The sequence below is a fragment of the Chamaea fasciata genome, unplaced genomic scaffold (genome assembly GCF_029207755.1).
Source record: "Chamaea fasciata isolate MVZ Bird 193981 ecotype frontalis unplaced genomic scaffold, bChaFas1.0.hap1 SCAF_22, whole genome shotgun sequence".
Classification (NCBI taxonomy): Eukaryota; Metazoa; Chordata; class Aves; order Passeriformes; family Sylviidae; genus Chamaea; species Chamaea fasciata.
Window position 1 is genome coordinate 7785418 of NW_027094107.1, and position 18767 is coordinate 7804184.

General features: G+C 43.3%; 1 protein-coding gene across 1 annotated transcript in view; it reads right to left on the reverse strand.

Annotated features, from left to right (window-relative positions):
• The window catches only part of COL4A5 (collagen type IV alpha 5 chain), a 65142-nt gene that overhangs the window by 4106 nt on the left and 42269 nt on the right, over positions 1–18767 (reverse strand). Inside the window, exons 31-50 of the mRNA XM_066202456.1 lie at positions 18272–18439; positions 17316–17405; positions 16400–16549; positions 15058–15156; positions 13996–14085; positions 13458–13597; positions 12430–12556; positions 11671–11751; positions 11050–11148; positions 10448–10498; positions 9527–9712; positions 4179–4312; positions 3776–3848; positions 3555–3626; positions 3308–3436; positions 2943–3041; positions 2410–2622; positions 1979–2156; positions 1306–1420; positions 856–1028 (exon numbers count right to left, since the gene is read on the reverse strand). Coding sequence (XP_066058553.1) covers positions 856–1028; positions 1306–1420; positions 1979–2156; positions 2410–2622; positions 2943–3041; positions 3308–3436; positions 3555–3626; positions 3776–3848; positions 4179–4312; positions 9527–9712; positions 10448–10498; positions 11050–11148; positions 11671–11751; positions 12430–12556; positions 13458–13597; positions 13996–14085; positions 15058–15156; positions 16400–16549; positions 17316–17405; positions 18272–18439 — 2467 coding nt within the window. The remainder of the gene's footprint in view (positions 1–855; positions 1029–1305; positions 1421–1978; positions 2157–2409; positions 2623–2942; positions 3042–3307; positions 3437–3554; positions 3627–3775; positions 3849–4178; positions 4313–9526; positions 9713–10447; positions 10499–11049; positions 11149–11670; positions 11752–12429; positions 12557–13457; positions 13598–13995; positions 14086–15057; positions 15157–16399; positions 16550–17315; positions 17406–18271; positions 18440–18767) is intronic.

Genomic DNA, 18767 nt, shown 5'->3' on the forward strand with positions numbered 1-18767 from the left:
AGGGTGTGCTCAGCACCTGTTTCAGCCTGGCAGGAGATGGAGCACAAGCACAACCCGAGGGGAAGGTGAACTGTGTGCATTTGAGACCCTTTCTGGGCTCTGTTGCTGCCCTTTGGGTCGTTTAGTTGAAGGGTACTTTAACAACACATAAAAAGCACTGGCACAGTCAGAGCTGTATTCAAGTGGTAGCTTTGCCAAATGATTTATTTTTAAAGGGTAACAAGGTGGGAGATAAATATAATTAGTGTAATATTTGTGTACACAAAGGCTTAAAAGTTTCTTTAAAAAAATGGAAGAAGGAAGTTGTTTTAGTGGGAGGGAGAAAACAGAAATCACAGGGTGCATGGCAGTTACTAATGGGAAGTTTTCACTGGTTAATTACCAATAATCAACTACCCAGAAAACTGAAGAGTGATGAATTATCACATCAAATACTCTGATATGAACCTTTGCCTTAAAAGGTTTAAGTAGAGTTTACCTTGCCCTTCACTTCCCTGGTATATCTGAGCTACCTTTCCAAATGCTGGAGTTTACTGAAAGGTTTGGCAAGAACAAAAATCCAAACTTGGGCTCCAAATATAGTAAACACAGGAGGACTACTTTCAGAGGAGGTGCTGCTACAAAATGTGAGTAAGAATTGACACAAAAAGAATCTGGCTCCTTGCAAGACAGAATGTGCCCTAGCAAGTTTTTACATAATATTAAAGGCTTACCAAAGAAATACTTGAAGAACTGGTTGTGAGGGGGAAAACAAGCTGAATTATTTCCCTGTACCCCTGTAAACAAACCTCTTTTGATCTTCGGAATAAACTCAGTTCTGGAATAAAGCAATAGACAAGGAGCAGGTTTTCTTACCTGAACATTTCTGCCACCTCTACAGTTGCCAGCCAGAAACTGTAAGAATTGGCGTAGTAATTACAGGTGCCCCGACCGTGGCACTCGATGAACGGCGCCGAGCGGAATTCCTCCAGACAGGATCCAGGGGATGCCAAGGCCTGCCCAGAGCCCTCTGCTCCTGCACTCGTGTGCTGGCGGAGGAAAGGAGACACACACACACAAGGGTCTCAGGTGGGGAAAATGGAAGAGCACAGCAGGCGGCTGCTGGGAAGTCACCGCTCGTTCTGGGCAGAGAGAACGCGGTGTCAGACACCTCCATAAACGTCAGTGATCTGTCAGCCTGGGCTGGCTTGGCTAGCGACTGAAGGGAGAAGCTTTCAGATGAACCCTTGCAGCTCTTATCAGTGTCCCAAAGCAGCTGAGGACAGGAGGGCAGTAGCTGCTTCAGGAGAAGGAGGCAGCTCTTACCATCATGAAGGAGTAACCGATCCAGAGGGAGTCCCAGCCCGGAGGACATGAAGGGATCTGGATGGTCTGACTGTGCACAGCTATCACCATGGCAGGGGCTTCACACACGACACACCTGGGCACGGGGGAAGGGCCAGAGAAACATGGGATGGTCATAAAACACACTCCTGTGATGTTTTCAGAATTCTTACACTGAAAAAGGGACCGGAACTCGCCTGTGAGAGGCTCGCCTATTAATCTACACTTGTATTTCTCCCATATCTTGTAACTGCAATGAGAGTATTTTGGAGCTCAAACCTGTCTGTATTTTCACTACATCGGGTAAAGTACTGAAGCAGCTCCTGAAACAAAACCTGGGAGCTCAAAGTGCCCAAGTGAGCGCCTTAATCCAAAAGCCAGTGGCTCCCGTGTTGTCTTTCCTGCCCGTGGTGATCTGGCACTGCTGACTGCAGAGACTGCTGCTTTGACAAGAGCTTGTGCAGCCTCCTATCACTGCTGCAGGGAGATGAACCTCTGCAGACAATATTTCAAAACAAGCTATTTTTTCTAGTCTCTCCCAGAACAAAACACGACAGATCCATCTCTTAATCCCCAAGCTGCACGTTGGAAACACAGGGGTAAGACGTGCAGTTTATTGAGATGTTAAGAGAGCTGCTGGCCTGCTTTGCCTCACCTGCTGATGAAGGGCTGGATGCTTTGCCCAGTCAGGGGCTCCATGCTCATGGGCATCGACTCTGGGGTTGACAGCCAGTAGGAATAGTCATTCCTCGACGCAAAGTTGCAAACATTATTGATGTTGCAGAACATGAAGGGCATGGTGCTGAAACGTCTAAGACAGCTCCCAGCAGTCCCTGCAGAGTAAGACACAAACAGCCAAGTTTTCACTTCATTGCCGTTTAGAGCAATTCTTTGAGAACTGCACTTGTGGATCCTTCCTCTGCCTCCTGTGAGTGCACATCCTGAACTACGGAGAGCAGATCCTAGTGTGCAATCCCCATCCTCAGCTAGGAAATCTTCCAGCCTGCTGTGTCTTCAGAGAACCCAAGGATTTGAAAATGCAGCTCAGTGTTTCCCGTTAAAGAGAAAGCAAACAGAGCATCTCACCCAAATCCTGGCCGTGCGCTCTCTCATTTCCTTGCACGTAGAGAAGAGAGAATCCATCATAAATCCTTGCTGTTCCCTGTGGGCACAGTGGTGTATCCCTGGTCTGGCTGTGCCGAGTTATGAGGAATCCATGAGCAACAGAAGCTGTTCCAGGAGGGCCAGGTGGGCCCTGTAAGCCATCAGGACCGGGAGGTCCTTGTACACCTCGTGAACCTGTTCACAGGAAACACAACACACGGTATGGATTAACACCACTGCTTGCTCTTTTGTATATTAGGGCACCTGGTACTTGCTAACACTGTCTTCCTGGATGTTTTTTATTTTTTTTTTCTCATTTAAGCTTGGTTGAATCAGGGAGACTGTCAGGTGGTTGTGACTTCTCTGTGTTTGCAGGGGTGTAGTGAAGTTAAATGCTCTCAGGGCTGTCAGGCACTGTGTAACTGCACAGGACACAGCAGCCACTGGAATGACTTCAATCAGCTTCCCACTTCCAAAACTTATCTGCGTGACTCTTCATAGCATGAACACCACACCTGGTTGTCCTGGGAGACCTCTCTCTCCTTTTCGTCCTGCTGGACCATCAAAGCCAGGCAGTCCGTCTCTGCCTGGGTCACCGGGAAGCCCAATGGGACCTAGAACACACAACAGCAGAAATGAAATAAAAGCTCTTGAAATCTCCAAGTTGTCAGTGACTTACGTGTTGCTTTTTTTCTGATACACAGGAGAAGAACAGCCCATTCAGGCAGACAAGTATCTGCTGGAATCCTGTGTTTATCTGTTAGCTATTAACCTGCATTTCTCTCTTGCTCAGTAACTCAGCTCTGCAGCCTGTGCCATGGCACTGCCACCTGCCCTCAGAGCCACTTCTGACCGTCTCCGCAGCCACCTTGGGCCTCACCTGGCAATCCCTGTGGCCCTGGCAGTCCAGGGGGCCCTTTGGAGCCGGGCTGTCCTGGAGGACCCGGGGAACCAGGATCCCCTTTGACAACAATGCTCCGGCCGATGGTACCTGGTAAACCTGGTGGACCTGAGAGAAGATTGGAATTAGATAAGCCAAGGTGGAAGACAGCGTTGGAAACAGTTTCTTTACTTCAAAACCAGATGCCAAGGGCTCCATCATTGCAAGAAAGAATAAGGACTCTTACCTGGCGGGCCTGGCAGTCCCTGGCTGCCCGTGAGGCCAGCGGGTCCTGCAGGTCCAGTGGGACCCTTCATACCTGAGACATCAAATTCACAGAGTTAGCCAGTGAAAGGACAGGCTGTTCTCCACAGTCTGCTGCAGGAATGGCCTGAACAGGCTGTTACTGTGTCCGGAGGTTTCAGCTCCAAGTGCTGGTTAAATACCTGGGAACACCCAGTGAAATACCTGGGAATCCTGGAACGCCTGGAACCCCGGGGTCACCCTTCATTCCGTTCAGCCCTGGACGACCAGGATCCCCCTGCAGAGAAGGGCCTGACGTTATTCCCTCATCTCAGCAGCTCCAGAGAGCCAGGAGCAGGTGGCTGGGGGCCCTGGGGGGCTCTCAGTGAGTGGGGACATGAGGCTGCATCCACGGCTCCTGCTCCCATGGGAGCACAGCAGGGACATCCTGCCTGGACACTGGGGGACAGCTGAGGAAAAGATCCTCTTCCTTGCTACAAGACAAGGTCTTGGCTCCCACATTTTGGCTTTTATTTTATTACGTTCGACTGCACGTTCCACCCAAATACACTCCATTTTTATTGGGTTTAACAATTAGCTAAGGGAAAAACTTCATTTCTTGTCCTACCTGGCGTCCAGGTGGTCCTTGATCTCCCTTTGGACCAGTCAGGCCAGGTGGGCCAGGTGGACCTGGGTTCCCTTTTTCCCCTTTAAGTCCTCCACTGCCTGGTGGCCCTCGTGGACCTTCTGGGCCTGGTGGACCTTAGCATTGCAGAACAAATATTCACACATCAGCATATATCATTCATTCCCCACAAGTTTGTACCTTCAATGTTAAAATTTTAAAAAAAAAAGATATTTTGGCTTAACTTCCCAGCTCTATTTCAATGCTAAATTCAGGGTAAACTAAAAGGAAAACCAATCTCCAAGTGATTTTTTCAATCTTTAGTAGACTTACACTGCGTAAATCTAATAGAGAAACTGGGCTGGTCTTGAAATGTTTTGCCTTTGCTGCAGCCAGATTGAACCAAAGCAAAGCAGTGGGCATAAAAGAAACTTTGGTATCTGGAGAACTGAAAGATGAGACCTCCACCTTTGTCCCACCACATAAATGGAGGGCGAGCAGTATTAATTTGTGATAAAATAAACCATGAGCACGGGCAGCAACAGCTAATAACATTTTACAAGTTAGAGCTCATAACTGGATTAACAAAAGGATTTTTTTGCAGGACAGTGCTATGACAGTCTCTCTTGTGGTACAAATCTAACAACATTTATCAGTGTGCTGGATTTTCAGTCCCCCTGCAGCCTTGAATACCTTAACATCTCCTTTGACATCCTCACAGCCTAGACCCAATGGATAAACTTGATGATTTGTACTTCTGCATGCAAATTTGAGTACAGAATTCCTTCCCTTTTTAAATCAGCAGCAATTTTGTACCAGATTTCACACACGTCCTGTAGCAGTTTCAGCTACAGAAAGCATCCCATCACGGCAAGGATTTTTCGCGTTCATTTTGCTCTTTCATACCGGCCTAGTACTGCACACATGCAAAACAATACCAGGTTACCATCTGGGGCATGCTAATCAAACACACACGGCCTGCAGAGAAAGCACAGCCCTCCAAAAGACAATCCCCGTGGAAAACATCTGTTTCTCTTACATCAAGCGCAACAAAAGAAATTGCCCGAGTGAAGAGTCTAACCTGGAGGCCCTGGAAGGGTCAGAGTTCACCAAAGCCCAATGATCGATGTTAGAAGGGTCAGACATCACAGTACAAAACAAGATTACTAGTTAGAAATAGCACAGGTGACAGCAAATCCACTACACAACAACCCATCTCACCGGCAGGTTTTGTATTTACAGTATAATCCACGTGCATGCATAAAACCACACATGAATACACAAACGTAGGTATTTTCAGATACAAGTTATTCTGGTGACTAGGCTCTACTCAAACTAATCTGACACTTCATTTAACAGCAAACTTAAAGCCTCATTAGAGAACATATTACTGCTTTAGCATTACAGCTAAGGCCTGTAACTGGTTAGTGCTGCTCACAACAGGGTTTGGACTGTGAAACCATTTCACTGACAATATTCAGCCTCACAGGGCCCAGAGCTTGGTAAATTGTGAATTACAGCTTAGTCTTGTGCAAAATTCTGCTTTGGGCAGGGGGGAAGTGTGACTAACTTATCACCACTAATCAGGTATGAGCCTCTACTATCTGTGAATGCAATTCCAGGGCTGAAATGCAGGCTTATGCCCCTCTTTGAAACTGCAGGCAGGATTGACATGGACCAACAGGGCTGCAAATGCTCTAAGCAAAAACCGGCAGAACTTGCAGATTTAGAATTCATTGTCTTTACTGTTGGCATTACTTTGCCTTGAAAAAAATATTTCGAGATGCTAATTTACCTGCTCAAGGTCATATGGAGAATGGCACGTGATAACATCCTTAGAAAAGTGATGTAAATGTCCTCTCTCAAAAGATAAGCTGGTTGTCCCTACAATGCCACTAAGTTAATAGATATTTTAGCTCCTGTGCCACTTGCATATTTCATGTCAGTGAAATGATTTAAATATATCAACACATCCCCATGCAGTTTCCAGCTAATAGCTACAATAAATACACATCAGGTTTACTTCACAGCACTATTTCTTACATATCTGGTAAATTATTTTTAAATACTAACTGCAATACAGTTGTTAAAAATAATGACATGGACATTTCATTGTTACTGTTAAGTACTTATAAACTATATTTCACTGATAGGTAAGTTTTGCTATGATTTATAAATCAGTCCCACATGTGTTCATCACTGTACTCTGGCTGATCACAGTCCCAGGGTGGAACAAAACGTGGTGCAGTTGCTCAGTTCCTCTCACAGCAGCTCTTTAAAACCGTGCTTACTGCTTGGTGACCACAGTTAAATTAAAAGGTAAAGCCACGTTTCCTTTTTTTGACGTGGCTGCGCAAAGATAGGATTCAAACATCACATTTGCTACCTCGTGGCGCTTAGGACAGCAGGCCGAAAACTAAAAATTTATCCCTTTATTAAATTTTCATGACAGTTCTCTGCTGCCTGAAAGTCATCATAGCAAAACCTAAAGACATCATTATAATTAAGTAGATATACCAAGTCATTTTCAGCGTAGGCACAGATGTTACACCTCACCAATTCTGTCCCACTGCCCTAGTGCCAGGGAGGGCACTGTGAGCTTTATTTTCATCAAATACTTGGGAAAGGAAGAGTTTTCCTCATTTCCTCTAAATGGGCTGGTGGAGCAAAACAATGGAAATGAGGATTTCTCTGCACTGAGAACTTTAAAGGCTCTATGCTGGGAATCTAAAGCATCACTGTTAGTCTGTACGAATTTTCCTGCAGATACTGTTGGTATAAAAAAAGCATCTAATTTATTTAAGTCACTTGAGAGCGTCCAAAATCAACGGCAGCAGGTGCTGCAAAAATGACTACTGTCACTTGCCCAAGCTGCAACACACAATTATGCAGCAAGGCATGGGAGGACAGTGCAATGTGCCTTTTTTTTTTTTTAAAAAGCTGAAAATCAGAATATATTCTTTCCAACTGCACTGAGGGGAAAAAAAAAAAAGCTAAAACAAGTTTCACAGCTGGGGACACTTTAGAAAAGCTTTGCAAATCTGGACCCACATGGTCTTCCACTGTGGGCAGAGCAACCGTGTCCTTGCAATGTCAGTCCCACAACAACGTGGTAGAGGTGGCTGGAAGCCAACTCTGAGCATTTTTTCCCCCACCACAAATTAAAAGGTGTGTCTGAAACATGACTCTGCATATCTACATTTAGACACTACAAAAGTAACACATTCATTTTCATGCAAAGTTATTATTTTGGAGTTACAGGGCTAACCTGAGGGACCTGGGAGTAGGGGGTCAGAATTCACCAAGGTCATCATTAGAACAAGGGGAAAAACATCAAAATTGTTAGAAATATCAACAAACTAACATATTCAACTAAACCTTTCTTTTTAGATTTAGCTCAATATTCCTTTACATACAGTATGCAAAACACCAAACTATTATTATTCATAGCAAGGAAAACAGACATGTGGAGCAACAGCAGTGTTCTGTTGCCCTGGAAATTGGCTCAATTTTATAATGAATTAATAAATCTGTCCCAATACCATCTCTCAATGTTTATTTTAGGGATAGCTCAACTGGAGTCAGAGAGCTACATCATGTTTGACTTCATCTCTTTTACTAATCTTAGAATTTACCCAGAAGTCAACAACAAACAGTACATGCAAACAGCTTCTGGTTTTATTTCTGTCCCTGGAAGGGGTAATTTGACAGCCACACAGCTGCTTTTATGAGTAACTGCCTTACGTTGAAATGTTACAAAATCAGCATTCCAACAATAGACTCTGTTATCATTGGAAACAAAAGGCTGGAGTGCTGATTGTACCAGAACTGCAATAATAGTTTGGTTTATCCACATTAGTTCACACATAACTGAGCTAAACAAATGCTTCACTTTATACATTGCATGCAACAAAAATGGAAAGAAGAGAAAGAAGAGGAGAGAGAGAGAGAGAACATGGCTGAGCAGAACCTCACTGGTGGTTTTTCCCTGCTCAGAAACCTGCACAAAATGAGTCCCACCATTGCTCCACCTTCCCAGCTGATGAGAGTCAGTGAACACTGGGTTTAGATAGGGAAGTGTGAACAGGATGAGCAGATGCTCAAAACCCCAAGGCTACAGCAGAGCAGAGAGTCTCAGTTGGTACTTTTATTACACCTCACGGGTTGCTTAGCCTGCTTGAAGACTTCTTTAAAATTTGGAGATATGCTCTGTAAAAGAAACTTTTAAAAATGAAAGCCTATACTGTTACAGACCAATCACTGTCCTGGGCCAAAATTTTAATTGCTGCACTACTCTGTACACAGAAGTATTAACAGAAAGTCAGAAGCAAACCGGGGCTCCAAATGTGCTGCAGGGATGCTGCCTTGATACCCAAAAATCAACAGTATCTGTGTTGCAGCTATTTTACTAATGTATTAATCCCAAACTAACTTTCCTCAGAAAAGTCTTTAAATAAATGAATAATTTGAGGGCAATAAAAAATATTACTTCACCATCAATATGCAAAGGAAAAAAAAAAAATCCCTGTCATCAACCAATGGCTGGTTTGAAAGCAGCCTCCTTTAGGAAGAATACCAAGCCTGTTATGTGAGATGAATCTTAGACATAGCAAAGTACTTCTGGATTAAATATCAGCAAGAAGCTTGAGCTGGAGCTGTGGCAGGCTCATTTAAATTAGATTCCTTCAAGAGCAGTACCTAAATGCGAGTAAAGATTCTATAACACAAAACAGAAAACAATTTCTACCTCAGGCCAGGTAGCTGCTCAGCAATGTTAACTCAGTGCAGTGTTTTCTCATTCCCAGAATTAGTTGGTGCAGGAATAAGACGCAAACGTGGGATGCGAAGATGAACACAGCACGATGGAGTCCACGGGACACAGTGGAGCAATGACTCGTGTTACATGGCCCGGAGATGAGGAGCAGCATCCAAGCTGATCATGCTGGGGGTGCTAGTGGGAATTGGATTGTCATGACTCTTAGGATGGTGGGGTTTGTTACTTTTGGTGCTCTGTGTGACGTTTGCTGCTCGCGTGACAACACCGCAAAGGTCTCGGATGTTCAGAGGTCGTGTCGTGCTTGTCAGTGATTATTGGGGCAGCATGCTGAGAACCTCCCGCCTGGAACACCTTTGATTTTTGCTGCCAGGCATCAGAAATTTACAGAAACTGGTTTAGTGGTAGATGTTGAGGGGGTTTTTGGCAACAAAACTCTCTGGTTGCCCACACACCTCTGTGCCGTGAGGCTTCGCTTCATCCGTCCGAATAAACGGAGCCGATTTAAAGGCTGATGACCTACCAGCAAAACATCAAAGGACTGGCAGATGTTCGCAGGTGTGGATCATGCTCTTACCTGGCCTTCCTGGGACACCTGGTGGGCCAGGGCTACCTTTAGGACCTTCCAGAGGTGGCCCTGGTATTCCTGGTGGGCCTGGTGGACCCTGCAGACCAGGGAATCCCTGGAAACCTGGCTCTCCCTTCAGACCTGGCAGTCCAGGGGGTCCCGGTGGGCCAGGTAAGCCCAGCTCTCCTTTCTGCCCTGTAAAAAGCCATCTTGGTCAATACTGTTACAAACTGATTTAAAGCCCAAAAGCCAGCCTGCAAAGCCATTTCCCTGTCTTGCAGAAGGCACAAGTCTGGCCACAACTCCCCTTATTTGCAGAGTGAGACAGCGTGAAGTTAGCTGACATTCAGAAAAGAGTGAGGGCTAATTCTTGCAGGAGAAAGCTGGTAAGATGTTAAAAAGTCTTACTGAGTCAGTGATGCTCTAATTCATAAACATCCTTGGAGACTGTAAGCCTACAAATAAGGCTTTCTGTGAAGAAACCTGTCAGAATTAAGCCTTCATCCTTTTCTTGAGATATTGCTGAAAATTAAGACATACTTGCAAAATTTTCAAATAAGGGATTTAGGAGCTTTAATGCTACCAGAGAGGAGCAACGTATCAAGAACCTCTGCTTTCAAAGAAGCTTCATTTATCATCTGTTGTATCAATCATTTGTTTGCTGACACAAATCAGCGAAGTTCCACACAATGCTGTTGCTCTGTGTGCATTTATTCTGGCTGCATAATTGCTAATTTACAGAACACAGTGGTCAGTAATAAAATGTCTTTATTGCTGTGGTTGATTTAAAACAGTCTGCTGAGGAAAAAAAATTACTTGTATTTTCTGTAACTAATGAACGCTAAAGCTACAACACACCTTTCTTGTTTTTGGTGTGTAAATGTATTTTACATTGAACCTTTTTAACAAAGGGCAACAGAAAAGCTTTACCTGACAATCCTGGGAGTCCTGGAGGTCCGGGACGCCCAAAACCTGGTAGACCTGAAAAAAAAAAAGACAGATTTAGACAAAAATGAATATTCAGCTTTCAGGGCACCACGAATGGGAATATGAGGCTTAGAACAATGAAAGTGAGTTCATCTAAATAAGTGATTCCTTGAGATTACTTGGATTCTCATTCCCTCACCAGTCTTCCCCAAAGTTGGAGATCTTGTTGTTGAACACATCTGTAACTTCCCTAAGTGTCCCCATCCCCTCCCAATCCATGTTCTGTCAGATTTGGGGAGTTACTATGTTTGCATTTTAGTTTGAAGATCTTTCTTTGGAGCAGGGATTTCACTGTTTATCCACTGAGCTGAAGCCATACAGCTACCATGGGAGACAGGAACAGGGGTTGGTGTGAAGCCAGGCAGTAAAATCCAGGAGAGCCGACTGAATTCTTGTCCTGTGCTTCCCTGGCAGCTCACCAGCACCCAGGAACCACAGCAGCAGCTCTGAAGGTGGAAGGGCAGCTTCCAGGAAAGAAAGAATAGAGCAAGCAGGACATGTCAGTGCAGAGTGAAGAGGAGGAAAGAAACAGAAGGACGCCTCACCTGGTTCACCCTTCTGACCCGCTGGGCCAGGGATTCCATCCCGACCAGGTTGTCCCTTCTCCCCTGAAGGACCAGGAGGGCCAGGACGACCAATGTCACCTAAAACAAGGACAGAACACATCAGCACAGTCCAAACTGCAGTGAAGAAAACCAGCATCCCCTTCTGCACCATCTGAATCTAAAGGTGTGGTAATGCAATAAGATTTTCAGGGGTGCAATCTTAAAATTAAACCTTCCTCTCTCTCTCTCTCTCCCCTGACAATTTAAAAAAGGCTTCTAGGCCTGTGCATTTTCAAGCAGTCGCTGTTTGCTAAAGATATAATGCTTTCCTTTAGAATAAATTAGGATTTTGCTCCTGTAAAAACAGGTTAGGCCACTGGAATACTTAGCATAAATGAAACAGTTAACTTCTTGTTTCAACAGCTAATGAATTGACAGCAAACGCAAGTCCTCAAAAGAAAGTCAAAATTTCTCTCTGTACTGTTTAATTCCAGTGAATTAAGTGTGTGCAATTGGAGCACCCATGCACATAGAGATACATTTCCATGATGCTAAAAAGAAAGGAAGTGCCATCAGGTGTTATTTTTTCCACAGAAGCAGCTGCTCTGTGTCCATGCTCACCTACTGGCCCAGGTGGTCCAGGCAGGCCAGGATTACCTGGAGGGCCCTCAATACCTTTTGGTCCTGGAATTCCTGGAGTTCCTGTAAAGTACATTTCAATCAAATAATGAACAAAACTGGCTTCACAGCAGATCTTGAAATGCTCCAATCTGAGATGCCCTGAGTAACAGATGGGCTAACTCTACCAAGATAATGTATTTATGCTCATTTTGCAGATTTTCAGCTGGTCAAGGAGATGAATTGTAAAGCAAAGAACGTACAGAGAGAAAACACTGGTGCAACTGCCCTTCCTGCTCTTCTCAATTAATTGTTGAGTGCTCATGGGCCAAGGACACAGCAGCTCTGGCAGTCTGCTAGGAAGTTACCATTTTACAGACTGGTGTTTCTGCTTGACAAGAAATTGACAGCATTTTGGACTGGGATTGATTGAATAGTCCTTCCTGCTGTCAGGACCACAGTTGTAAATTCCCTGATTTCCTACATCAAAGCAGCTCAAGCATATTTGTAAAACAGCTTTCAGTGCTGTAAATGCAGCTGAGGTAAAAACTTTATTTAAATTTTGAATGAAAAAATTGATGTGCACCTGTGAACGACCCCATTAATATGTGACAATTCCAACGGCACAAAGCTTAGAAGCAGCAGATTGCCAGAAACTCTGAGAAGCTGGAGTCTCTCCCAGCTACCCACTGGGTTTAGCTGTTCTTACCAATATTAGCAAGAGAGGAAATGAAAACCAAAAAAAAATCTATTGAGAATTACCTGGGAATCCAGGAAGGCCTGGTTCTCCTTTTGCACCTGGACTGCCTGAAAATCCAGGCAAACCAGGATTTCCAGCTGCACCTTTAGGGCCTGGACTACCTGGGTACCCAGGCAAGCCAAGATCTCCCTAGAAAACATTAAGCAGAAATAAGAACCCAGACTTTTTAAGACAGGAAAGCCTTTATTCCATTTTCCCCATCCAAGGTCACAAGCATATTGCGTTTATCTCTCATATCCAGTTAATGTGAATCATCTCAACACAAAATTAAGCAAAACCAGCAACAGTAAAGACTTCAACAGTTTCCCCCTGTAATTTTGTGTACTGTGTCAGAGTTTTCCCTCAGAACTGGCTGACATGAAAGAAGAAAGTATCTTCCTTTCTTCCAGCAGGATCAGAGATTTTTACCCCATGATAATGCAGAATAAAAGAGAAAACCAGTGCAGCTTTAATCATGCAATGTTTTTGCTAAGTTAATTGTGCACAAAGTCAATTGCAAAGCATCAGTGAAGACTGTTGGACATTCTGAAGAGCTTTTTGTCCCTTTTTTGTGGATGGCAGAAAGGATGACATAGGTAAAACTCAATTCAAACACTTTATACAGACTTTAAAATTTTAAGCAGCGGTAACCACGCTATATTATTAGTCATTTGTTCTTAAATGCACATCCTAATTTTTTAGGAATTAACTATATAATTAGACAGGGGGACAATGATATTAATTGTAGAAATTCCTAGCAACTACACAAGTGTCACAGTGAAGATTAGCCCACTAAGTAAACCCAACTTGATAAGCCTGGTAAACAATCTTCTCCTTTAACCTGATTAAGTTGTATATAAATATTTTCACCTTTAAAATTAGAAATTTTTATCTCACCTGAAAAGCCAAGCCTGCTTGTTACTAATATATTTATATACATATTTACAGTTAGACATAACATATATTAAGCAACGGGTGGGTGGGGAGGAAAAATCAACACAAAATCTAATTTCCTCATGGAATTTTTAACTGAAGAATTTTGTAAAGATACCTTTGGTCCAGGGGGACCAGGAATACCAATGCCTGAAAGACCAGGGTCACCTTTCTCCCCTTTCAGTCCAGGAAATCCTGCAGGCCCAGGCTGCCCTGGACGTCCTGCTATTCCTTGGCTGCCTTTGAGCCCGGGTGGACCTGGCCAAAAGATAAAATGAAGTTTTAAATTTCAGTTTAAATTATTAAAAAATAATAAAAAAAAATTTTAAAAATTATACAATAAAAACTTAGAATTACAGAATATAATTAGAATATAAATAGGATATAATATATAAATAAAAATAATAAATAAAATTTCTGCAGTAATTCACAGAAATCAGCAACCAAACTGGAAAGGTCTAGCAGTTTGACTGGCTGGCCTTGGTTACCTATTTTTTTTTTTTACTTTTAAAACCAAACTAAAACAATTACGATGCAGGGCTTTATGCAATCCTCATCTTTATTGTTACATACCAGACACAAGCGGAGTCACCTGTGGAGCATATAAAAGGACAAACTTGGCCCAAATGAAGTGAAATCCAAGCACAGACACTGACCTGGAAGGCCCATCTCTCCCATAGCTCCTTTTAATCCTGGAGGTCCTGTTGGTCCTGGCTGCCCAGGAAGCCCCATGTCCCCCTTGATGCCTAGGAAAGGTGTGATTGAGTTAATTAATGGCAATAATTACAGGTTTCTGATATCCGTGCATTGTCATAGGAACATGCTTATTATCTGATGACAAGCAATGGATGTGGAGTGGCTTTAGGCCTCACACTGCTCCTACTTGCTTTTCCACACTTTATGTAGTAAAATATTCAACACCTTCAGTTTGTTGCAAGCCAAGATTTGATCAGGGCCACTGCGTATCTGTTTTGAAGATCAGTTTAATGAACTGGCTCAAATCTCAGCGCAGGATTTAGTCACCATCCGAAAGGATTCAGTGCTGGTGTGACACAGTCTGTCACGAGCTCTTAGCAGAATGAACACATTATCTCTTCCTTATGTGCAACAAGCATTTAGCAGCTTTTATTACAGAGTTACATGCAACCTACAGTGTCCAAACTAGCCCTGGATGGTTTACAATATTCCTCAAGCCCAACAAAACATTTAGAGCAAGGCCTACAGCAGACACAGCAAGCAATAATTTCATGAATGGTTACAGCTGTAGGGAGAAGTGATGCAAATCAGAATTAGTTTTCTTGGTCCCTGCAATTCTTTAAAGCAAATATTTGATACCCAGAGCCTTTGCAATACATCCATTTGGCCATTTTCAAAATACAGTGCTTAGCAATATAGGAAATAAACACATGAAATGGAAGTCCCATTGGCAGATTCTGCAGCCACGTTGTTTTCCCAAGCAGCAAGGGTTTTTCCAGTCATCCTAAAAGACACTTTAATCTTTAATGGGATCAGTTTCAACCTGCTCTTGGCTCTGTTTGAAGGAAAGGGCTTCAAGCATGTGTTTGGATAATGACTTTAAATGCCCCAAAACTGTGCTGCAGTTTTAAGTACAAATCCCTAAGGTTAGTTTAGATATAAGTGGATTGACATCCCAACTCCACGTGGTAAAAACACATGCAAAGCTTTATTCAGCAAAGCTGAGGCCTTGCTTTACTGACCTGGCAATCCTGGCACACCTGGGGGGCCACTCAGTCCTGGTGGGCCGGGGTCACCTGGGAGACCTTGATAACCTTTCTGGCCTGATAAACCAGGAATACCTCAAGGGGAAAAGACACATTTTATTATTATTACTATCACTATCACGACTACTGTGTGTTTTCTTTTACCTTAAGAGACCAGATGTAGCTATCGATGCATAAAAACCCAAATAGGGATTTTTCTTCAGTGAATATAATTCCTCCTAGTTTAGCAAAGAAAAGGATCACAGAACACAAAATATTTGTTCTAGAAAATTTAAAATTACTGCAGAACAGGAATAATATAAGTAAGCAGAGAAAAAAGTAACTCCATGACTAAGGCAAATATATTTCATTCAAAGGGCAGTCTTCTGGATGAGCAGACTCCATTCTAACCTCTGCATTCAGCCAGATGATTTATACAGAAGTTAAATTACATTGCTACACAAAAATAACTTGAGACTAATGCATTATAAAAATTAACGCAGGTGTTTTAGCAAATTTTTACAAATTTTATGTGGCTGTTATCCCACAAAAACTTTGTGTTGCCCTACTGACATAATTAAACCTGCCTTCCAAAGAAAAAGAAAAATAGTGTCTTAGGATCCTATCTAGGCTTGCAAGAAATTAATACAATAGGTAAATTAGCACAATAATGGCTGGGACAACATTAGGGAAAAGCATTCTGGCTCTCTCTATGGTAGAACATGTTTTACTCTTCTCAAGACTAAATCAGAGTTCAAAGGAGACATCAGAACCCTTGGTGAGGGAGGAGAGGGAAGCCAGCAAGAGTGAGAGAACACAGACCTGAGCAAGAGTCCCAGGCTGCCAACTTCCCGAGCAGAAACACACCCGGAGATGACATTTAGCTCACAGGTGGTACAGGGACTCCCAAAGGGAGAATGCAGAGGTGGTGCATGAGCAGATGACCTGAGCAGTTTCACCCTACACGGCCAAGACCCAAAGGCCTTGGAGCCAGCAGGAATGCAGCCAGCAAGCAGCTATGACAACTCTCTCATCGTGTTTAGGAATAGCTGCTGGAAGGCTGAATTGTAACCCTGCTGAATGCACCTTAGTGCTGGCACAAAACTGCCACGGGCCAAATAATACTAACAGCTAATGAGTGAGGACCCTGCAAGCTAAGCATAAAGAGGAACCTGGTCACAAAATCCCTTTCAGAAAAGCCTAAAGACAAGACCCCTAATCCACATCTATATTCCAGGTGAATTTCTTTCTGTAAGAACGAATGAAGAGATTCAGTCACAGCTCAGTACAGTGTGTAGAGGACAAAGCACTCCCCATATGCACATGCAAAGTTCTGTACCTGGCACTCCAGGCTCTCCTTTCTCTCCTTTTGCTCCCAGGTGTTTGGGGTCAAGTGTTCCAGGTGGACCTGGCAGACCTGCTTCACCTTTGATGCCTTTCTGCCCCACTGCTCCAGGAGGCCCTGGTGGACCAGGTAATCCACTATTGCCTACAGTAGGTACAGCCAGCAAAAGGAAAAGAAAAAACAAAAATCCTTAAGGTAGGCCAATGGATTTGTCCTGCTTTTTCTTACGTAGGCATTCCATGATTTATTCCTGAAGCTGGAATTCATCCAATGATCAGGCAGTTCAGGGAAGGTGCTCCACAGCATCTTTAGCTTTGGAACAAAGCTGAGTGAATGGAGTGCACAGCAGGGGAAGCAGCTGTGCCTGCCCGAGGCACTTTGGGAGTTCCCACCACGCTGTGCCACCAGCACAAAGGGGTCACAACAGCTACAGCAGCTTTGGATCCACAGCCTCCTTGCTCTGGAGAGGTGGGTCAGGTTTTCTCCTACCAAACTCGTTCAAAATTCATCTCCAACAAGGGGGCTGGGAAAATGCAGAGGAAAGAGACTCTGTGATACCTGCATAGCTAATTCTTGATGACTCCATGTCCCTAAGCTACTGATTTTCTTCTTTCTGCTGTTTTAGGCAGACTTCAAAACACACTTCAGAAATATTGCCCTACTTCAATGCCATCAAGCCAAAGAAAATGTCTCTAAAAGCTAACAATTCATGACATCAACTAAATAGTGATCGAATGCTATGGCTTAAAAAGGCAAGGCAATTCTGAACATCAGCAGTGTCACAAGGCAGTAACTTAGGCAGGTCCCAGAAACTGAAATCTAGATGTCAGTATTCCAAAACCTCTTTCAACTCAGGACAGGGAAAAGAGCATTCTGTGTCCCTTTCAGGGGTGAATAAAACAAACATTACCTTTCAAGCCAGGCAGGCCATTTCTTCCAGGGGTTCCTGGAGGCCCTGGAGGCCCAGGAGCTCCCATGACACCCATCTCACCTTTGGCACCTAAAAGCATTGAACCACACTGTCATTCTGAACACAAACTCAGCACTTATCAGGTTCCTTTAATTTGCTTCCCTGGATCCCTATCGTATTTATTAACCAGCACATGCCTATTTTAAGGGAATTAGAAGCACTCATGTATTGTATAAATTAAAATCAGACGAAACGGCATTTGAAAATTGTGGCAATTTTTCCAGTTAGGTCCTGAGGAGAAAATTTGCATTGCTCTGCTATGGTAGAAACATGTTTATATCTCCTTAGTTCCCTGGTTTGAAACACAAATACTGGTTGGAACAAACCTGAATTTAGTGAAAGGCAAAAAGACAATTAAGTATACACTCATTCTAGAATCTTTTGTATTGCTCCCTCTATCCAAGAGATGCCCAAAATTCATTTTTAGTATTTCTATTTCAAAGGGCAAAACAGACTAGCCTAACTGAATGGTCTAACACTCAGAATAAGGAAATTAATACTTAAAACTAAGTAGCATTTATCGTGATTTTCTTTAAACAAATTTTATTCCTAATTATAGCAGTGATTAGAAAAAAAATCACAAAATAAATTAGAGAAGTATCATAACAATGATGATCAAAGCTATGTCAGAAAGTTATGAAAAAGAATAAAAATTAAAATTCCATACTTAAATATGAAAGATTTAAATCAAGTTACAGGGAAGAGTGAAAAGGTAACAAGGACTTCAATGCAACAAATTTTGTTACCATGCCTTTTTTAAAAGTCTGAGATGCAATGGTTACATATATCCAACTTTAAACAGGTGAAGGGCATTAAGCTGGCATGGCCAAGAATGAACAGCTACCGCCTGTAACTGCAGTTTGGTCTTTCTCCACAGGTAAAACCCATGAACTTACCTGGAAACCCAGGTATCCCATCCCTGCCAGGTGGCCCAGGTGAGCCCTGAGGCCCTGGGAGTCCAGGGGGTCCTGGATATCCTGGAGCTCCTTGGTCACCTGGAGGACCAGGGATATCGAAGCCTGGAGGACCTGGATCCCCCTTCTCCCCTGGAATGCCTTGCAAGCCTAGGGAATGGTAGTAAGACAAAACCTTTTAGCAAAAAGTCAGGCAAGGCCGAGATCTGTGTGTCTGGGCATAGAACTGCAGGAACACTTCTAGTTGCAATCCATTCCTAGCACTGATGAAACCCCTGCAATTCTTCTGAAACCATTCATTTTTTAATGACTTCCAAGTGTAAGAAGGCCATATTCTCCTGAAGAGAAACATGACTAAAATTTTATTAAGATGCAGCAAATGCAATTCAAATAAATCTCAAAAGGAAAACAACCCTCTTCAACAACATTTTAAGTCTGATTATTAAAGAAAAAGCCAAATTTATCAGACTAGCTTGTA